The sequence below is a fragment of the Nerophis lumbriciformis genome, linkage group LG19 (genome assembly GCF_033978685.3).
Source record: "Nerophis lumbriciformis linkage group LG19, RoL_Nlum_v2.1, whole genome shotgun sequence".
NCBI lineage: Eukaryota > Metazoa > Chordata > Actinopteri > Syngnathiformes > Syngnathidae > Nerophis > Nerophis lumbriciformis.
This window is the reverse complement of record NC_084566.2, coordinates 12,652,605-12,674,607: the sequence shown is the minus strand read 5'-3', so window position 1 is coordinate 12,674,607 and position 22,003 is coordinate 12,652,605. Positions and strand designations below refer to the sequence as shown.

The window sequence follows — 22,003 nt, the reverse complement described above, 5'->3', positions numbered from 1 at the left end:
TTTTGAAACGTAACAAAGTATCGATATACATTTTGGTATGTCGATATTGGTATCAGGACAACCCTAGAACACACAAAAGTACAGAAATTTGGTGCCGTTCAGTAGTGGTATCAATTCCCAGATACTGGACATTGGTACCGTATTGGTTCAAATGTAAAATGTATCTATCCCTACCTATGTATACCTGACTAATTATAATTATTGCATAAACAGCACAAGTCTAGATATGCCATTTATAGGATCTGTAATTTGATGTCATCTGTATTTATGTTACCACATTTTGTCTTTCCATTGAGGGTGATACTGTACAGAAAATGTGTTGATGAAAACAGTTTTGCAAATCCATCATGTCCATTTCCCCCCCCAGGCTTTTTTCTGAAGTATTTGTTTTCTGGGCTGGATAACAACTCAAAATCAACTGAAGGTTTCTCTCCTGACCTCCTCTTCTTGGAACTGCTCGTGGTCCCACCTTGCAGGTACAACACAACCACATCAAATGACAGCCTATGTTATGTGCATTTATAAGAAGAAAAGAAATATGGTCATTGAAAAATCCTTGTTTATTTTAACTATTTTCCCTAAAAGTCGCATTAAAAAAGTGTTTTATTCGATTACTCTACTAACTGAAGTAATTAATCATTAAATTACCGTATTTTCCGGAATATAGATGGCATGGGTATGTAGACCGCACCCATTAAAGTTAAAGTACCGATGATTGTCACACACACACACGAGGTGTGGTGAAATTTGACCTCTGCATTTGACCCATCCCCTGGGAGGTGAGGGGAGCAGTGGGGAGCAGCGGTGCCGCGCCCGGGGTATTTTAGGGTAAAAATAAATGTTTTCATTTATTGGCTGCACCGGACTTTAAGCTGCAGATATATAACCACATTCTAACTCCCAGCATACAACAACGCTTCTCAGGGCTACCGCGCATGCTCGTCACTATCGTTGCATGCTGGGTAGTGTAGTTGTTATATTTGCTAGCTCATAACATCACATTAAAAGACACGCTTACGCGCTTAATTCAATACTCGCCGTCATTCCGGGTGGATTGACAAAAGACCTCCAGCCGCTAGATATTGGTGTCAACAGGGCATTCGAAGCTAGACTGCTAACTGCGTGGGAACAGTGGATGACAGAAGGCGAACACACGTGACGTTCACCAAGACAGGGAGGCAGGGAGACAGCGCCAGACGACATTTTGGATCCCACATTCGCCCAACTTTTCAATTCGGACAACGAAGGAGAATAATTCGAGGGATTTATGAATGAAGAATAACTTCAGAAAGTGAGCGTTATGTTTATTTTGTGTGTTGTGACATTAACGTTCGAGCAACATTATGTTGCTATTGCTCTGCACTATTTTGAATTTTACTATGTTTGTGATTGCACATTTGCGTACATTTTGGGAGTGAACAGAGTTGTTAGAACGCTGGTTTTTAATATATTATTAAAGTTTGACTGACCTATCTGACTGTTTTTTTTTACATTCCTTTAGCGCAGTTAGATGCGGCTTACAACACCGGGCGGCTTATAGGTGGACAAAGTTTTGAAATATGCCGTTCATTGAAGGCGCGGCTTTTAACCCAGGGCGCCTTATGGTGCGGAAAATACGGTAATTGTTTAAAAACGGTGTCTGTAACATGACAGATCAAACAAAACAGAAGTCATCGTCATGGACCCAGTAGCTGCAGAAGCCAGCTCTACAAACAGCTAAACAGACTCAATAGCCCCACGGTGACGTCTTGGTGAATTTACGAAACTGAAACTATACAAAAAGAATTCCGTTGTCAGTTAATGATACTAACACAGACACTCATAAAAGTGTTAGCATAGTAGCAAATGCTAACAATGCTAGCGCCATTACATTATGATAGCGTGTACAAATATGCATGAAAACACCCATACAAACATCACACATGGGAAGGTTTAGTAAGTATAAACAGTTTTAGTTATACTGTAAACCTTACGAACGTTGCTTAGTTATAAAAGAACATTCATATGAGTAGAACGCTATGGACTGTTAGACAACTGAACGGCACTCTACTTCCAGTTAAAAGCACGACATGGGACACTGCAGCACGTGCAGTGAGCAAATTCGTCCAAAAGATGGCGCAATAGCACAAACAATAAAACATTTGCTTGTATTTGCTTGCTTGTTTTTTTAAACAATTTTTATTATGGCCATCAGCGAAGAAAAATCCATAAATTAGCTGCAACGGCCTTTATACTGCAGGATTCTAAGGCTGTGTTCCATTTACCTCGGAAGTTGGTAGTCAGAGCTGAGAATGACTTCACAGCTGATTTTTGAGCGTTCCAGTTACGATTTAAAAAATCAAGATCCACGAAAGCTATTTTTGCTCTTGCCTTGTCTGAATATAACCAACCTTTGGGAAAATATGCATTCTCTCTGCAACCTTCAAACACGGTGGATGATGAGGAAACACAAATGGCTATTGCTATCTATGTACAGCGTATATACAACATGAAATATGTACGAATGTAGTTTATGCTACAGTGAAGGTACCATATATAAACGTACAACAATACATTGTATATGACTGATTTACTGTGACAAAAACTAACCAGAAATGCTAATAACGAATATTATAAAAGCGGATATCATAGTTTACATCCAGAATAGCCATCTTTGAAACGAACACGGAAATTCGACCGCCCAATAGGAACTTGGAAATTCCGACTTCCCAGTACAAATGGAATGCACCAAAAGTGTAGGAAAAAAGTAGCGGCTTACAGTCTGGAATTGACGGTACTCAAATACTAAAATAATCATTAGCTGCAGCCCTAATTAAAATGTGTCTATGTACTGTATATGTTCAATATGTAACGTCACACAATAAAAGCAAAAGAAGAGGATGTGGAACAAAGGCAAAAAGAAAAGCACAATCTACTAAATATACATAACGGTAGTAGATGGATCTTTATTTTGGATGTACAGTAATTTATTCATAATTAGGGATGGGAATCAAAAACTGGTTCTTGTTGAGAACCTGCACCCAGGGTTTCGATTCCTGGGAGTCATTTGACAGTTTTTTTAACGATTCCCTTATTGATACCTCTCGGCACGCATGACTTCACCACGCAATGCGTCGATCAGCAGCACTGCCGATGGAATTTATTCACGTGAAAGGGAGACAACAGGGCAACTTGCAACACTTGTAAAGTGGTTATTGCATCAAATTGAGAAAACACTAGCAGAAACATTTGCAGACACAGCATTTGATACCGTTGAATGAATGAGGCGTTTTTGATCCCTCTAAGACGAAAGTCAGCAAGTCGTCTGCTGTTTATACTGCAGGTTACGAACAAACTAACACTGCCTATCATGTTAAAACATGCTAATAACTGTAAACGTGAAATTAATATTTCTCATGCATCTCATGACAAGACGGTGTCTGACCGGCAGTTTGCAGACCACCTTCCTAAGAGGTGTTCTCCACAGCTGGAGACACCGTGATTAGTCAGAAATATTGCGTATGCTTCATAAAAAAGCAGATATTCTTAATTTTGTGCAAAATATTAGTCTCTTTTCATAGTGAAGAAATTGCATAGTGTGCGGTTCTACTTGACTTTGTATGTCTTTGACGTAGTTACTTACTTTTGAGCGCTCACCATATATACTGCATATACCCTATTTTCCGCACCATAAGCCGCCCTGGGTTATAAGCCGCGCCTTCAATGAACGGCATATTTCAAAACTGTGTCCACCTATAAGCCGCCCCGTGTTATAAGCCGCATCTAACTGCGCTAAAGGAATGTAAAAAAAACAGTCAGATAGGTCAGTCAAACTTTAATAATATATTAAAAACCAGCGTGATGTGGGCGCGCATGGAGTCGTATATCAACATGGACGGAGCTGCGTGAAAAAAGCCACCCGGCCTCTTCGCGTAAACTTACCTTAACCACTCGCTCATCTTTTCTTCATCCATCCATCCCTTCGAGTTAGCTTTTATGATGACGCCGGCTGGAAAGGTCTCTTTTGGCAAGGTCTTCCTTTTGAATATCACCATGGGTGGAAGTTTCTGGCCATTAGCATGGCAAGCTAGAACCACAGTGAAGGATAACTTCTCATTCCCTGTGGTGCGAATATTCACCGTATGTGCTCCCGTTGTATCCACAGTGCGGTTCACAGGAATATCAAAAGTCAGTGGAACCTCGTCCATGTTGATAATGTTCTCTGGCCGGATCTTTTTTTCAGCTATCTTGTTTTTACAATATGCACGGAAAGTAGCCAGCTTTTCTTGAAAGTCTTTAGGCAGTTGCTGTGAAATAGTAGTCCGTGTGCGGATGGAGAGATTGCGTCTTTTCATGAACCGGAAACCTGTCGCTTAGTAGGAGCCATTTTGTGGTCTTTACAGATGTAAACACACAAAGGAAATGAAACGTAATATCCGCGCGCTTCTTCTTCTTCTACCGGGGCGGGTGGTTGCTTACAGTAGAAGAAGAAGCGCTTCCTGTTCTATGGGGGCGGGTGCTTACCTTGGCGGTTGCTTGCGTAGAAGAAGAAGCACTTCCTCTTCTACGGGGAAAAAAGATGGCGGCTGTTTACCGTAGTTGTGAGACCGAAACTTTATGAAAATGAATCTTAATATTAATCCATATATAAAGCGCACCGGGTTATAAGCCGCACTGTCAGCTTTTGAGTAAATGTGTGGTTTTTAGGTGCGGCTAATAGTGCGGAAAATACGGTACATTTAAAAAAAAAAAAATTTTTTTTTTTTTTTTTTTTTAATATCCTGTTTGAAAAATGTCAAACATTTTACTTACCTTTTTTTGTAATTGTCCTTTGTCACAGAATAATATGTTGTATTTTGTCCATTATTACAGTATAATATGTATTTTATTAGTATAATTACTTTTCAAAACAGGGCTTCACGGTGGCAGAGGGGTTAGTGCATCTGCCTCACAATACGAAGGTCCTGAGTAGTCTTGGGTTCAATCCCGGGCTCGGGATCTTTCTGTGTGGAGTTTGCATGTTCTCCCCGTGACTGCGTGGGTTCCCTCCGGGTACTCCGGCTTCCTCCCACTTCCAAAGACATGCACCTGGGGATAAGTTGATTGGCAACACTAAATTGGCCCTAGTGTGTAGATGTGAGTGTGAATGTTGTCTGTCTATCTGTGTTGGCCCTGCGATGAGGTGGCGACTTGTCCAGGGTGTACCCCGCCTTCCGCCCGATTGTAGCTGGGATGGGCTCCAGCGCCCCCGCGACCCCAAAGGGAATAAGCGGTAGAAAATGGATGGATGGACTTTTCAAAACAAAATATTTATTCCTGGCACCCCATCGAGGGTATTTGTATACGGTACTCTTGTTTTTGTCTAAACTAAAGAAAGTTGATGGTACCGTATTTTCCGCACTATAAGGCGCACCGGATTATTAGCCGCACCTTCTATGAATTACATATTTCATAATTTTGTCCACCAATAAGCCGCCCCGGACTATAAGCCGCGCCTACGCTGCGCTAAAGTGAATGTCAAAAAAACGCTGCGCTAAAGTGAATGTCAAAAAAACAGTCAGATAGTTCAGTCAAACTTTAATAATATATTGAAAACCAGCGTTCTAACAACTCTGTCCCAAAATGTACGCAAATGTGCAATCACAAACATAGTAAAATTCAAAATGGTGTAGAGCAATAGTAACATAATGTTGCTCGAACGTTAATGTCACAACACACAAAATAAACATAGCGCTCACCTTCTGAAGTTATTCTTCATTCGTAAATCCTTCGAATTCTTCGTCTTCGGTGTCCGAATTGAAAAGTTGCGCAAGCGTGGTATCCAAAATGGCCGGTTCCGTCTCGTCGAAGTCATCGGGAGTCAGTGTCGCTGTTGTTCTGTGAATCCTGCCTTCCGGAAAGCTCGGACCACAGTTGTGACCGAAATATCTGCCCAGGCATTTACGATCCACTGGCAAATGTTGGCGTATGTCGTCCAGCGCTGTCTGCCCGTCTTAGTGAAGGTGTGTTCGCCTTCGGAGCTGTGTGAAAAAAGCCACCCGGCCTCTTCGCGTAAACTTCCCTTAACCACTCGCTCATCTTTTCTTCATCCATCCATCCCTTCGAGTTAGCTTTTATGATGACGCCGGCTGGAAAGGTCTCTTTTGGCAAGGTCTTCCTTTTGAATATCACCATGGGTGGAAGTTAGCATGGCAAGCTAGAACCACAGTGAAGGATGACTTCTCATTCCCTGTGGTGCGAATATTCACCGTACGTGCTCCCGTTCCACAGTGCGGTTCACAGGAATATCAGTTGCTGTGAAATACGGTAGTAATCCGTGTGCGGATGGAGAGATTGCGTCTTTTTATGAACCGGATCCTTTTCGTTTAGTAGGAGCCATTTTGTGGTCTTTACAGATGTAAACAGGAAATGAAACGTACGGTGATATCCGCGCGTTTTTTCTTCTTCTTCCGGGGGCGGGCGGTAGCTTACAGTAGAAGAAGAAGCGCTTCCTGTTCTATGGGGGCGGGTGCTTACCTTGGCGGTTGCTTGCGTAGAAGAAGAAGCGCTTCCTGTTCTACCGGGAAAAAAGATGGCGGCTGTTTACCGAAGTTGCGAGATCGAAACTTTATGAAAATGAATCGTAATAAAGCGCACCGGGTTATAAGGCGCACAGTTAGCTTTTGAGAAAATGTGTGGTTTTTAGGTGCGCCTTATAGTGCGGAAAATACGGTAATCAACTTATTTGTTATCCTTTTATTTGTTATCCTTTTATCTAAATGAGAATTGATGTGTGAACATAACATCCTGTTATATGTCAGGTATCGTCCAATCAATCGACTGGGTGACAAGATGTTTACCAATGGTCAGACAGTAAACATGCAAGCTGTCATGAAGGACTCTGCAATCATAAGAAAACTGCTCTCGCTCATGGCTGCTGAGAATGGTACTCAGAAGGATGATGTAAGATGATAAGCGTACATCTTTTTATACATGGACATACTGTTCCTTAATCTAAACATGTCTTTTTTTAGGGGACAGAAACACAGGCAGAACAGACAGACCAAACTTTTCTCTCAGGTATTCCAGGACTGACGTTAACAGATAAACTCTACTACACCTGGATTCAACTGCAAACCCACGTCAACATTGTCTTCGACAGTGACATGGACAAACTGATGACAGAAAAGTACCCTGGAATCAGACAGGTACAGTATGTCATGTTCAGAAACAAAGCAAACCACTGAGTCTCTGCAGCCTCTAACTTGTGTGGCCAGAGCATTACTTTTAAATAGAGATACACTGACAAAATCAGTCGTGAAGGAATGGCTTCAGAACCAATACAAATTTAAGTTAGAGTATGCACACCAAATACAGACTGTGTGACTACAAATATATAGTGACAATTAGGGCCAGGCGATATATCGATATACTCGATATATCGCGGGTTTGTCTCTGTGCGATATAGAAAATGACTATATCATGATAATCGAGTATACGTTCTCACACAGTTGCTTTTAGCTGCTGGCATTACACTACAGGCTCTTCCCACTCCTTCTTGTGTCTCCTTCTCACAGACAGCAAGCGCACTTTCTTACATACATCACATACTGTATGGCATGGGTAACGTTAGCTGTGATGCTAGCGGAGTGGTGCGAGCGGTAATAGGAGAGAAAAAAGGTGCGAATCTGGTAACAAATAAAGGAATAATTAATTCCAAGAAAAACAGCAGGGGGTCCATCGTCTCGCGGTGGTTTGGCTTCAAGTGGGAATATGTTGAACAGACAACCGTAATTTGTCAAGTGTGGGGCAAAAGTGTTGCTACAAAAAGTAGCATTACTTCTAATATGTAGCATCATTTGAAAAGTCCCCTGCTCGAGAATGAGGAGTGCTTACTCTGCATGTCAACATCTCCATTCGGTGCCACAAGCCCACACCATCAAAATGCCGAGGCAAACATTTCCAGATCAACACCGTATGAAAAAACTAGTCAACAAAAGGAGATAATGTCCGCAGTAACCTACCACATAGCGAAGATACACTATTTGATTTCCTATTATGCAGCTCATTTTTATTTGAGTTATATCTTGTATGACATCGTGCACAAAAGTGCACTTTATTTGTTTTAAACTATTGTAGTGGCGTTCTGTGCATAAAGTGCACTTTAATTTAGTGTTGTTTTGATATATCATCTAATAGCTTGTTTTAAATGTCTCTGACAATCTTGCACTTTCTGTTTTGGAAATGACATGAATGTTTGTGCCACTGCTTGATAACTGTTTAATAAATACCGGTACACTTTTGGTCAATTCACTTACCGTATTTTCCGCACCATAAGGCGCCCTGGGTTAAAAGCCGCGCCTTCAATGAACGGCATATTTCAAAACTTTGTCCACCTATAAGCCGCCCGGTGTTGTAAGCCGCATCTAACTGCGCTAAAGGAATGTCAAAAAAACAGTCAGATAGGTCAGTCAAACTTTGATAATATATTAAAAACCAGCGTTCTAACAACTCTGTTCACTCCCAAAATGTACGCAAATGTGCAATCACAAACATACGTATATCAACATGGACAGAGCTGCGTGAAAAAAGCAACCCGGCCTCTTCGCGTAAACTTAAACTTACCTTAACCACTCGCTCATCTTTTCTTCATCCATCCCTTCGAGTTAGCTTTTATGATGACGCCGGCTGGAAAGGTCTCTTTTGGCAAGGTCTTCCTTTTGAATATCACCATGGGTGGAAGTTTCTGGCCATTAGCATGGCAAGCTAGAACCACAGTAAAGGATGACTTCTCATTCCCTGTGGTGCGAATATTCACCGTACGTGCTCCCGTTGTATCCAGTGCGGTTCACAGGAATATCAGTTGCTGTGAAATAGTAATCCGTGTGCGGATGGAGAGATTGCGTCTTTTCATGAACCGGATCCCTGACGCTTAGTAGGAGCCATTTTGTGGTCTTTACAGATGTAAACACACAAAGGAAATGAAACGTACGGTATATCCGCGCGCTTTTTCTTCTTCTACGCGGGCGGGTGGTTGCTTACAGTAGAAGAAGAAGCGCTTCCTGTTCTATGGGGGCGGGTGCTTACCTTGGCGGTTGCTTGCGTAGAAGAAGAAGCGCTTCCTGTTCTACCGGGAAAAAAGATGGCGGCTGTTTACCGAAGTTGCGAGATCGAAACTTTATGAAAATGAATCGTGATATTAATCCATATATAAAGCGCACCGGGTTAAAAGCCGCACTGTCAGCTTTTGAGTAAATTTGTGGTTTTTAGGTGCGGCTAATAGTGCGGAAAATACGGTAGTTGTGATTTCCCTCTCTGCATGAAAGTTTAAAATGAGCATATATTACCGGTAATGCAGTATGAAGAAGAATGTTTTAATGTAGACACATAGAATCATCATACTGCTGTGATTATATGCATCAAGTGTTCATTCAAGGCTACGGCAAAATATCGAGATATATATCGTGTATCGCGATATGGCCTAAAAATATCGAGATATTAAAAAAAGGCCATATTGCCCAGCCCTAGTGACAATGATACAATACATTAAAATAGTTGGGCCTGATGGCTTATAACATTCTAAGGAAGTCAACAAAATAAGCACACAAAAAGGTAAATAAGCAATTAAAAAGCAAAGACCAGCCTGAAATGCAAAATAATACATGCAATGCAAGAAAAAGCAAACAAGTACACTAAATGTAAGCTAAATTACCAAATTGACTCTTCAGTCGGGATATGTACCCCAACTCGAATCCATTATGGCATTGGTGCTGACTTAAACGGTAGTAACCAGAGTGAAAAAAAGTAGCTATCAGTGCTTCATTTTTGAGCAAGTGCAAACTCAGTAACCTGCAACAAGTGCTTGACTGTGATATTATACAAGTATCGTCCTGTAACTAAGCACACAGAGTCTGACTCTTTGTAAACTTTATTGCCGACCTTAACACGCTAACAGCAGCCCTCAGTTACATCACCGCTAGCCAAAAGAACAACACAACACTTTGTCATTATGCACCAATTGTGGTTGCATCGATTGAGGTGTATTCATGGAGTGGTGGGAAAAAGTATTTATATGGCAATATATTGCGATACTTTTTTCTAACAATATAATCCAATCCAATCCACTTTATTTATATAGCACATTTAAACAACAAAAATGTTTCCAAAGTGCTGCACAACAATGTTAAAAAGAATATTAAAATATTATCCTTAGCTCCACCAATGACTGAATAAAAACAAAAAATAAATAAATATAAAAACAATATAAAAATAAATATATATATGATATCGATTTTTATTGGGGTTGTAATGGTATCAAATCTCACGGTGCAATGTTATCATGGTATTACCATATCATTGCGGGATATGTATTACCATATCATTGCGGTATATGTCCAAGAAAAAAGCTTAGTAAAAAAGCCATAATGTGTCAAATGAGGTGTCGGGAATTTTTAAACACACTTAATGTAATTGAACACAAACATAATGTTAAAATGTTTTAGTCATATTTATTACTACAAACATGTATTTTTAAGTGCAAATAATTGTATAGGAGCATCCACTGTTTCAAGCAAATATTTAAAAGAATAACTTACAGTTGATGTCTTTAAAGTAACAATGTAAACATCCAGTTTAACAAGTGTAAGTCAATAATGATTACTTTAGTGTCTTTCAACTTTTACATTATGGGAAGCAGTGTCCTCTACAATTGTCATTTTTTGTATCAGTCTGGAAAATGTTTCTCAGAAAAGTAAACTAACAATATAACTTTTGATAATGTAAATGCCTCACAAACTGCTGTTTGGCTTTGCTAGCTTTAAAAATAATTTCAGTGTGACTGCTTGTGTTGGTCCTGTCATGAGGTGGTGACTTGTCCAGGGTGAACCCCGCCTTCCGCTCGAGTGCAGCTAGGATAGGCTCCAGCACCCCCTTGTATTTCCTGCGTTGAACATTTTTTTGGGGGGGTAATTTTCGCAGTGCGGTGTGAATAGCCGACTTGCTCTGTGTCGCCTTGGAAACGCATGACACGGCAAAAGTGTTGATCCACTTTCTGTACAATTGTGTAAATGTATCATTTAAATTACATAGTTTTTTTACTCAGTTCGCCCAATGAATTATAACTATTATCCAGTGTAAATACATACAACTTGTATTTTAGGATTCATTCTCACTTCTTTGCGAAGGCGGCTACAAGCTCTGAGGTTTTGATGATTTATTTCTTTAAGTCAATGAATATAATCCACTTCTTCTTTTCAGCACTGTCCTGTCCTTACGCTCACTTCCTCCTTCCCATGTTTGTAAAAACAAAGTTTTGTCCATATATAAGCTATTGTTAGCAAGTAAGACTAGATGTTTTGGTCAGGGTTCACAAGATTCACTCGGACATTCTCTCTGCTAACTAGCGGTGGGGAGGCTGTAACAAATTTTTTTGCTCGCAGCATAAAACATAACGTGTAGCCGAGATGACAGAAGCAATATTGAATGTTTGCCTTGGAGGTGCCTCTATGTCACGTGTCTGACCTCCAGCCATACATTCCTACTAATTGTTTCCTTTTACCTTTCCAGGTCCTGGAGAAGAAAGACGGCTTGTTCCGGAAACATATGATGGGCAAAAGAGTGGATTACGCTGCTAGATCTGTTATCTGTCCTGACATGTATATAGGAACCAATGAGATAGGAATTCCTATGGTATGTGTAACATATATATAATGTGCAATAAATGCATTTAATGTTATTGGTGGGTTATATATGCTTAAATTATAATTTTTCCATAAAAGAGTTGCACTTTTGGTGGAAATTATATAGTTTGTAAAGTATAATATAAAGAAACACATGATTAGGATTTTGCTCCATTTGTTCAGGTGTTTGCCACAAAGCTGACATATCCACAGCCCGTCACCCCATGGAATGTGAAGGAGCTCCGGCAGGCTGTCTTGAATGGGCCAAATGTTCACCCAGGTGCAACGTTTGTGATAAGCGAGGATGGCAGGAGGACCATCTTGTCCCCGACCAACTTTGCACAAAGAGAAGCAGTTGCTAAGCAGCTCCTGACGCCATGTCCCGGTCCACACAAGATGCCAATGAAAATTGTGAGTCTGTACAAAGTAATTTGTGATTCACCTCAAAGTGGAAGTTGGGTTGTCATCACTCCCTTGTTTTTGTTCAGGTATATCGACATATTAAGAACGGCGACGTGATGTTATTAAACAGACAGCCGACCCTGCACAGACCGTCAATACAGGCTCACCTTGCACGCATCTTACCTGGAGAGAAAGTAAGAGTCCACCTGTATAGTAGTTTAGAGGCGTGTGAAATGCCCACGAAAACGGGGAAATGCGCTGCGTTTTTAATGAAATATCAATAAAATACGATCCAGGCAAAATTTGTTGAACACTCACCTCAGCCGCGGGCATTCGCTGTTCCTCTTGCCGAAACGCTGCACTGAGTTGCAAGACACAGAGACAATCAGAAGCACCGAAAAAAAGCTTATTAATTAGCTAACCATTTAGCTAGCTAACTTGTTGCCATCTCGGTTCTCTCTCTGAGCCACATCGTCTGTCGACTTTGCTGCTAAACATATTTGGTTGATTACAATCCAAACTTTGCTTGTTCCGAACCAGTTGCAGTTCTTGAGTATTAGTAGTCATCGAGAAGGTATGTTTTTGAGGCGTGGGTATAGGATGGGGTTACCAAATGGGAAACGTTTTGAGTTCTTTGCATGCATTTTACAGAATTTTACATTACATTTTTAATGATAAAAATGTTAGTAATTTATCTAGAAAAAAAATATGTATGGTAAAGTACATGGTACATGTCAGTGTCAAAAAGACAGCCAAAAGAGGTTGATTGATAAGAATAAATCTAAAGGTAAAATATAGTATAGAATTGCACCTAATTGCAGGAGATGTCTTGATTTTCAACATTTTCTTTCAGGACTTGCGTGGCAGCACTTCGATAGAAATGTTCCTCTTTTTTTGTCAGTTTTCCTCTTTTTTTCCTCAAAGGGTGCTCTATTGCTATTCAACACTAATTCTATTGTCCAATGCTTGGTAAAGTTACTGGCTTTTCATTCCCTGAAACAGGTCCTCAGACTCCACTACGCCAACTGCAAAGCGTACAATGCAGACTTTGATGGCGACGAGATGAACGCTCATTTCCCTCAGAGTGAGCTTGGCCGCGCAGAGGCCTATACTTTAGTCAGCACAAATCAACAGTACCTTGTGCCCAAGGTAGATGAAAAATACCTGCATAGAAATCAATATGTTCCCACAATCTGTCGGTATGAATCACAAGCTCTTTTTTTCTCACATCAGGATGGAAAGCCCCTAGCTGGTTTGATCCAGGACCACATAGTTTCGGGTACAAGGATGACCATTCGAGGCTGTTTCTTCACCAGAGACCAGTACACTGAGCTGGTGTACAGAGGACTGACTGACAAGGCGGGCCGAGTCCAACTGCTAGCACCGGCTATACTCAAGCCACAGAAGCTGTGGACAGGAAAGCAGGTAATCTTATGGTAGTCCATGATCGTCACTGGCCAGGGTTGTCCCTGTTATCATATCAAGTTCTTATTTATCCTAACGGTAAATGGTCTGTTTTTATATAGCGCTTTACTATGCCTGGAATGGATACCCAAAGCGCTTTACAATGTACATCACATTCACCCATTGACACACAAATTCACACACTGACGGCGGAAGCTGCCATGCAAGGCGCTAACCAAAACCCATCAGGAGCAAGGGTGAAGTGTGAAGGAGAATGAGACCACATCCATTTAAGGTTTTGTACCAAACATACCTTGTTGAGCTGGGCGATTATATGATCATGATCGCGATTAATTTGAGTTTGATCATGGTGATCAGCTGGTAGCACATTTCCTTGTTCAAACATGGCACATATGTCTGTTAGAGGTTACTGCAGTAGTAAACCATAGAGAAGCAACGATGCTTTGTACAATCCTGCACGGAACAATCCACCTGTATTGACCGTGATCCTGTCTGTGTGTGAATGTGTGTGTGTTTGTATACATTCGCGTGTGTATGTGTCAGTGTGTTTGCGCGACCTCCCGTTCCACCGTCGCGAAAGTAAGGCTTGTCACGACGTAATGAATGTTCAATCAGCGTTGTGCCTCTTCCCCTTACACAGCTGGAAATGCAGCCCAGAAGAACAAAATAAAGAAATATGACTAACACTAGCATAGAAGTTGAAACACAACATTGAAAAGGAGCAGCAACTTTAGTGTTACACGTTATTTTCACCATCTGCTGCAGCTCACCAGTAATCCTGCCTTGAATGAAGACTTGCAGCTACTCAGAACATCTATGTGACTGTATTGGTTCCGACTGGGACAATAAACACACCCACTAATTTAATCAGAAAAAGCATTAAACTTCTTTTGTGTTGGTACACATTATTTTACAGTACCTTAAATTTAAACTGCACTTTAATTTATTTTCATTTAATATACTTTAAGATACAAAATTTGGGTTTTAAAAACTCCACAATCTGGGTCACCGCACAAAGCACTGGGGAAAGGCACTCATGTATTCAAGTAATTAAAGAATACAAATAACTTACCATTTGAAATTGTTTAGTACATGTTAACTTGAAATAAAAGTCTTATAGTAATCACTACACCAATTATACTTTGTTTACTACAGAATGTTTGTGATGACAAGCAAAAAACAAAATAACTTTGAGAGGCAAAAAAGTTGTTCTCTTTACCCACCACAAAAACGTACCGAAAAATAAGCAAAACCGTGGCTCTAAAACCAGTTTCGGACTATAGCGTGGGTTACCTGTATCGTTGCACCTCTATTAAGCACAGTTTATATATATATATATATATATATAACACATTTATATATATATATAACACATTTCGGATGAAATAAAACGGAGACTGAGAGCCAGGCCTTCTCGACCAACATTAGTGTGTGACCTCACCAATTCACTTTTGGAAGAATGGTTGAAAATCCCTATAAACACACTCCGCAATCTTGTGGACAGCCACAAAAGGTGGACCGACATCATATTGAACCCTATGGGTTAGGAATGCGATGGCACTTCAAGTTCATATGTGAGTCAAGGCAGGTGGCTAAATACTTTTGGAAATATAGTGTATGAATACATTTATAGTGATAATTTTTTTAGCCATATTGCCCAGGCCTCATACCTTGTTACTTCCAGAAGTTCAAACTTTACATTTTCTCAAATGTTTTTGGGAGGCTATTTTTTTGCCAAATGTAATGGATGTTTTTTTTATGTAAGTAAAAGGCTGGCATCATAACAATACTTCATATATCCACAAGGGATGTTCTGATCAGGGTTTTTATGCTATTGATCATCCATGACTGAGTTTGGCAGATACCGACAGGGCCACCCCCTCTCCTATACACAGATCACACGCTGTGCGAAAGGCCCCGAGATTCATGGGGGGAAGAAGCACATTAAAATGTCAGTTAATGAATGACAGTGCGCTTCATAGGAGATTTTACCACTAATGTATTCCTTGCCCCTTCTTGCTCTGGCACTGATAAGAATATAATGGCAAATTTCCTGAGATATCCTCACTCTCCCCTGTGGCAGGCAGCGTGTTACTGCTGTTCTCGTATACTGGGTTCGATGGCGTTGTCAGAAAGGTTTGCAAATCTTATGTTTTAAGTATGTTAAAAGGGTTATTTTGCTCTAATTAATGAACTGTTTATTTCCCATGAATTTGTTTTAGTACAAAACATGCATCAAATAAAGTGTTGATATAAAAATCGGTTGCACGGTGCTGTTTATGGTTAGCATGTAGGCCCACAGGCAGGAGATCTGGGTTCGACTTTCCGTTTGAACATCTCTGTGGGGAGTTTGCATGTTCTCGCCGTGTGTTTGAGTTTTCTCCAGGTACTCCGATTTCCAAAAATATGCATGTTTGGGTAACTGAATACTCTTGTCTGTAGGTATGAATGTTAATGGTTTTTTGTCTCATTGTGCCCTGCGATTGAAGTGCTATACAAATCAGCAACATGTGAACCCTAAGCACATATTTCTTGTGTCGTTTCAAGCTACCATAGCGGCTTGCGTAGGTATTCGAATGCCTGCTCCTGGCTTGCTCTTACTTGGTGTGTAACATGTTTAATTAGCCTTGTTCACTGGTCCTCTCGTATAGATGATAATAATAATTGTAAAAATGTAGTTTATTTGATGATTGTTATCTTAGGGGAGTGGCTCCACACTATCTATGAACAAACACAGTTAGCTGCTAGCCGCCTCTGTCAGCCGAGGGACCAAAAATAAAAAGGCATTAACAAAAAATGACGATCTTCAAGAAAACTACTGACCGCACATACCTAATATCCACTCTTCAAGTGCTTAGGAGTGTTAATAGCTTGGCAAATGTTGCCTTCTCGAGGCAAGTATTTTAAGAGCTGCTTGTTACAACAAATGTCATCTGACTGACAAGTTTGCCTCTTAGAGAAATTAAATACAAGAGATTTGCGTAAACCTGTACATAGAAGTCACATTTGCATAATTGGACATGATGCATTTGCGAAAGTCAGTAAAACTCTTGAAAAGCAAAACAAATACTTAGAACTACAGATCAACTTTCTTCTATCACTGCTTTTTGTTGTTTTTGCATCTGCTTGAGAAGAGCGATGTGTACCTTTTGTCAGTTTATAAAAGTCTCTTCTAGATTTAGCTATTATAGATAGTAATTTATTTATTTTTTTAAAGAGAATTTAAAAGGGTCTGATTACTGCCTAAATATAGAGTGACAGTCAGTAAGTTGGCAACACTATTTATATTGCTCTGTCTTCTTATTCTCTGGCGGACCAGGTGCGTTGTAATGTGTAGATGTATTGAACCGATAGTGCCATATCTATATGTGATGGCCCGCTTTTCACCTTCCTTTTTGTTTTTGACGCACTGCCATCAGAAGAGCCTGCTTCATGTCTGGCAGACATAACTAAGGGATAAAAAGTAAACTAATAAGTAAAACTGTTACGACTTGATGTGACTAAGGTGTTGCTTCTTATAGGTGGTGTCTACCCTCCTCCTGAATGTTATCCCAGAAAAGGCTGTTCCTCTAAACCTGGTTGGGAAATCGAAAATCCCCAGCAAAGCATGGATCCAAGTTCCTCCACGGGCAGTTCAAGGTTACCGACCTGACAGCATGTGTGACTCGCAGGTGCATACACACATGTTGTAAGATCAGATTTAACAAGTTACTAATCAAAAGTGTTGTCGTCCTCTCAGGTGGTGATCCGTCGAGGTGAGCTGCTAGTGGGAGTTTTGGACAAAGCTCACTATGGCTCCTCCGCGTATGGTCTGGTCCATTGTTGCTATGAGCTTTATGGAGGCGAGATGAGTGGTCAACTACTCAGCTGTCTGGCCAGACTCTTCACTGCTTACCTTCAGTTATACAGAGGATTCACTTTGGGTAAATTTAGATAAAGGAGGCGTGTTTTTGTTTAGTTTTTTGCCACTGACAGTCGCACAGATACGTCTTTTTCTGTTCAGGTGTGGAGGACATCCTGGTGAGACCATGTGCCAACAAAAACAGGAGAATTATTATTCAAGACTCTTTGAAGCTTGGTACAAAAGTAAGTTATTTTTAGTTCCTTTCAGCTCATCCTAATTAGTACGAGCAATATCTGACAGCTGTAAGACACTTACAGAAATACATCGCAGCCTTGTCAAATTCAGTGCATTCTCCTCAGTGGGTGCCACTGGCCAAAATGACTGCCACAGTGAAGTTGTAGTTAATATGCCACATTGTGCTCTCAACATAGCCACTGGGGATACTTAAAAACTACACACAAATGCTAACTATTACATCTTGGAGTATTTAAAGCAGGGGTGTCCAAACTATGGCCCGCAGGCCAAATGCGGCCCGCCACCATCTTCAGTCTGGCCTGCGAGATGCCAGAAGTTTAATAAGGAGTTTGGCCCGCGATACGCCTTGGTGTTTCTTTCAAAAATCCATAAATTCGTCGCACCGTGTAGGAAAAAAGTAGCATCTTATAATCTGAAATTTACGGTAGTTATGTGTTGTTGTTCAGTCTGTTAGCTATAGCTTGCTTAAATCAATCAACTTAATGCAAACTGAAGTGTCTCTTATCCATTTCTTGATCCAACATTCTTTATTCTGGTACAAATGGCTGTTGTTACATCACAATCTCTGCTTTGTGGCGAAAACAAAGTATTGTAGTGTGTGCGTGCGTGAGCAAGCATCCATATGATAGCGTATTGACGATTATCATGGAAAATAGGGCTTTAATGCATGTTGTACTGTATTTTTACATGTTTAACAAACTTCCCTCTTAAATATGAAATTAATATGCAGACTTAAATCTTTGTGATCATCGATTACATGTAAAAACAGCTGTGTAAATGTGATCAGCTTGAGCGCACAGGCACTCCATCTGAATAAGACAGCACACAGTTGGAATGAACAAATAATAATTTAAAACGAAAACAAGTTTTGTCTTAAAATTGTTACTACAACTGAAGTTAGCGTAGTGATTTAGATATCAAATTTATTTAGATACTTTATCCTATTACATTACATCAGCTGGGATAGGCTTCAGCCACACCCGCTACCCTGAGAGGGACAAGCGGTAAAGATGGATGGATGGATATGTTTTATATCGATGTCACTACACTAAGTTCAGAACTGTATAAATATATATTGTACATACATTTTGTATGTATATATTGTTTGTGTACAGTGTGTGTGTGTGTGTGTGTGTGTGTGTGTGTGTGTGTGTGTGTGTGTGTGTGTGTGTGTGCGAATGTTACTATTTGCGTGTGTATGTGTATATACATACATGTATATTCACATGCATATACACAAGTGCGTATATACACACTAGAGATGCGCGGTTTGCGGACACAACCGCGGAGTCCGCGGATTATCCGCGGATCGGGCGGTTGAAATAAAAAAAAAAAAAGATTTTATCCGCGGGTCGGGTCGGGGGGTTGAAATTTAAAAAAAATAGATTTTAAATAGATTCAGGCGGGTGGCAGTTAAACCAATTCGGAAATATATATACATAGTTAAATGTTGTTACCCACATACGAAAAACGAGCAGGCACCTGCAGCATATGCCACAACAGAAGAAGAAAAAAAAAGAGATGGACACTTTTACGGAGCGGAGAAGGGACGCCTCGCCGGGGTCCGGGACCGAGGCCCCTTCCCCCGAGAGGGCCCCACCGGGAGCCGTAGCTGAGGTGATCCGCGAGAAGGGCCCGACGCACGTCCAGGGTCACCACCGCGCCCACCCTCCTCGTCCGCCTTTGCCGCGGCCGGCGTCACGCGCAGCAGGTAAGCAGCTTACCTGCCCGCCACCCCCGTGGCCGGGGGCTCGTAACAGGGGTCACTCCGCGCGCTCCGCCCGCGCAGCTTACCTGCCCGCCACCCCCGTTGCCGGGGGCGCGTAACAGGGGTCACTCTGCGGTGGACGGTGGCCATGGAAGTCGGAACCCGCTAAGGAGTGTGTAACAACCCACCTGCCGAATCAACTAGCCCTGAAAATGGATGGCGCTGGAGCGTCGGGCCCATACCCGGCCGTCGCCGGCAGCGAGAGCCGCGAGGGCTAGGCCGCGACGAGTAGGATGGCCGCCGCGGTGCGCGCTGAAGCCTCGGGCGCGAGCCCGGGTGGAACCGCCGCGGGTGCGAGGGACATCGCACCTCCACGCGCTTGGAGGTGCGCTCAGCGCGGCTCCCAGATAATTGCGCACTGGTGTCTCCTTTCTTTAACAGGCAAAAGCTTTATAACCTCACTAATGCCTTGCATCGTCTATATTAGATATATAACAACGGGCGGGTGCGGGCGGGTGCAGTTCTGATTAAATGTTAGATCGGGTGGATGGCGGATGGTTGACGACTTTTGTGATGCGGTTGCGGATGAAATAATTGCCTATCCGCGCATCTCTAATACACACATATTTACAAACCCCGTTTCCATATGAGTTGGGAAATTGTGTTAGATGTAAATATAAATGGAATACAATGATTTGCAAATCCTTTTCAACCCATATTCAATTGAATGCACTACAAAGACAAGATATTTGATGTTCAAACTCATAAACTTTATTTTTTTTTGCAAATAATAATTAACTTTGAATTTCATGGCTGCAACATGTGCCAAAGTAGTTGGGAAAGGGCATGTTCACCACTGTGTTACATCACCTTTTCTTTTAACAACACTCAATAAACGATTGGGAACTGAGGAGACACATTTTTTAAGCTTCTCGGGTGGAATTCTTTCCCATTCTTGCTTGATGTACAGCTTAAGTTGTTCAACAGTCCGGGGGTCTCCGTTGTGGTATTTTAGGCTTCATAATGCGCCACACATTTTCAATGGGAGACAGGTCTGGACTACAGGCAGGCCAGTCTAGTGCCCGCACTCTTTTACTATGAAGCCACGTTGATGTAACACGTGGCTTGGCATTGTCTTGCTGAAATAAGCAGGGGCGTCCATGGTAACGTTGCTTAGATGGCAACATATGTTGCTCCAAAACCTGTATGTACCTTTCAGCACTAATGGCGCCTTCACAGATGTGTAAGTTACCCATGTCTTGCGCATTAATACACCCCCATACCATCACAGATGCTGGCTTTTCAACTTTGCGCCTATAACAATCCGGATGGTTCTTTTCCTCTTTTGTCCGGAGGACACGACGTCCACAGTTTCCAAAAACAATTTGAAATGTTCACTCGTCAGACCACAGAACACTTTTCCACTTTGTATCAGTCCATCTTAGATGAACTCAAGCCCAGCGAAGCCGACGGCGTTTCTGGGTGTTGTTGATAAACGGTTTTTGCCTTGCATAGGAGTGTTTTAACTTGCACTTACAGATGTAGCGACCAACTGTAGTTACTGACAGTGGGTTTCTGAAGTGTTCCTGAGCCCATGTGGTGATGTCCTTTACACACTAATGTGGCTTGTTGATGCAGTACAGCCTGAGGGATCGAAGGTCACGGGCTTAGCTGCTTACGTGCAGTGATTTCTCCAGATTATCTGAACCCTTTGATGATATTACGGACCGTAGATGGTGAAATCCCTAAATTCCTTGCAATAGCTGGCTGAGAAAGGTTTTTCTTAAACTGTTCAACAATTTGCTCACGCATTTGTTGACAAAGTGGTGACCCTCGCCCCATCCTTGTTTGTGAATGACTGAGCGTTTCATGGAATCTACTTTTATACCCAATCATGGCACCCACCTGTTCCCAATTTGCCTGTTCACCTGTGGGATGTTCCAAATAAGTGTTTGATGAGCATTCCTCAACTTTATCAGTATTTATTGCCACCTTTCCCAACTTATTTGTCACGTGTTGCTGGCATCAAATTCTAAAGTTAATGATTATTTGCAAAAAAAAAAGTTTATCAGTTGGAACATCAAATATGTTGTCTTTGTAGCATATTCAACTGAATATGGGTTGAAAATGATTTGCAAATCATTGTATTCCGTTTATATTTACATCTAACACAATTTCTCAACTCATATGGAAACGGGGTTTGAATGTCTATATTTGTATATGAATATGTATGTATATATATTGTGGCTGTCAAGTAATTATTTTATTAATCATGATTAATCATAGTTCAAGATTTTGATTAATTGTGATTAATCATCGGTTATGATTTGTTGCATAAATACAATTTGCTTAAGAAAATACCCTAATATATGGATACAAATGCAATTTGTTAGTCAGAATGTAATACAGGAACGTTTTTTTTAATGTTTTACTGAACTACTAGTCATTGATTTGCTTAAAACTTGGTGACAGTAAGTATAGTAAGAATGTCAAACTAGGCACAGATGTACAGTATGGATTACACCATTAAAGTCCAGACTGCAAATGATTTGCGCATGCTCGAACCGCTGCAATTCCTGCCTGGTGAGGGTCTCTGCTTTGCTTGCGCAGCAACACCAGCTGACTGCCTGTAAGTGCTTTGGAATGGAGGAGAAGCTCACAGCACCAATGCTTGAGGACAGGAATGCTGCATGTCAGTCTCCAAGACACAAAAAAAATCTCCAATAACACTGG

The 22,003-nt window shown here is 41.2% G+C and overlaps 1 protein-coding gene and 1 non-coding gene across 2 annotated transcripts in view; both read left to right on the top strand.

The window, feature by feature from the left end:
* The window catches only part of polr1a (RNA polymerase I subunit A), a 76,243-nt gene that overhangs the window by 25,474 nt on the left and 28,766 nt on the right, over positions 1 to 22,003 (top strand). The window contains exons 9-19 of the mRNA XM_061979562.2: positions 368 to 476; positions 6,780 to 6,921; positions 6,993 to 7,166; positions 11,524 to 11,646; positions 11,820 to 12,047; positions 12,125 to 12,232; positions 13,041 to 13,187; positions 13,272 to 13,463; positions 16,985 to 17,134; positions 17,203 to 17,386; positions 17,467 to 17,549. Of these exons, the coding sequence (XP_061835546.1) occupies positions 368 to 476; positions 6,780 to 6,921; positions 6,993 to 7,166; positions 11,524 to 11,646; positions 11,820 to 12,047; positions 12,125 to 12,232; positions 13,041 to 13,187; positions 13,272 to 13,463; positions 16,985 to 17,134; positions 17,203 to 17,386; positions 17,467 to 17,549 (1,640 nt within the window). The remainder of the gene's footprint in view (positions 1 to 367; positions 477 to 6,779; positions 6,922 to 6,992; positions 7,167 to 11,523; positions 11,647 to 11,819; positions 12,048 to 12,124; positions 12,233 to 13,040; positions 13,188 to 13,271; positions 13,464 to 16,984; positions 17,135 to 17,202; positions 17,387 to 17,466; positions 17,550 to 22,003) is intronic.
* Positions 17,633 to 17,770, top strand: LOC133619071 (small nucleolar RNA SNORA5). The gene has a single exon (XR_009817398.1). It is a non-coding gene; the product is annotated as a small nucleolar RNA SNORA5 (small nucleolar RNA).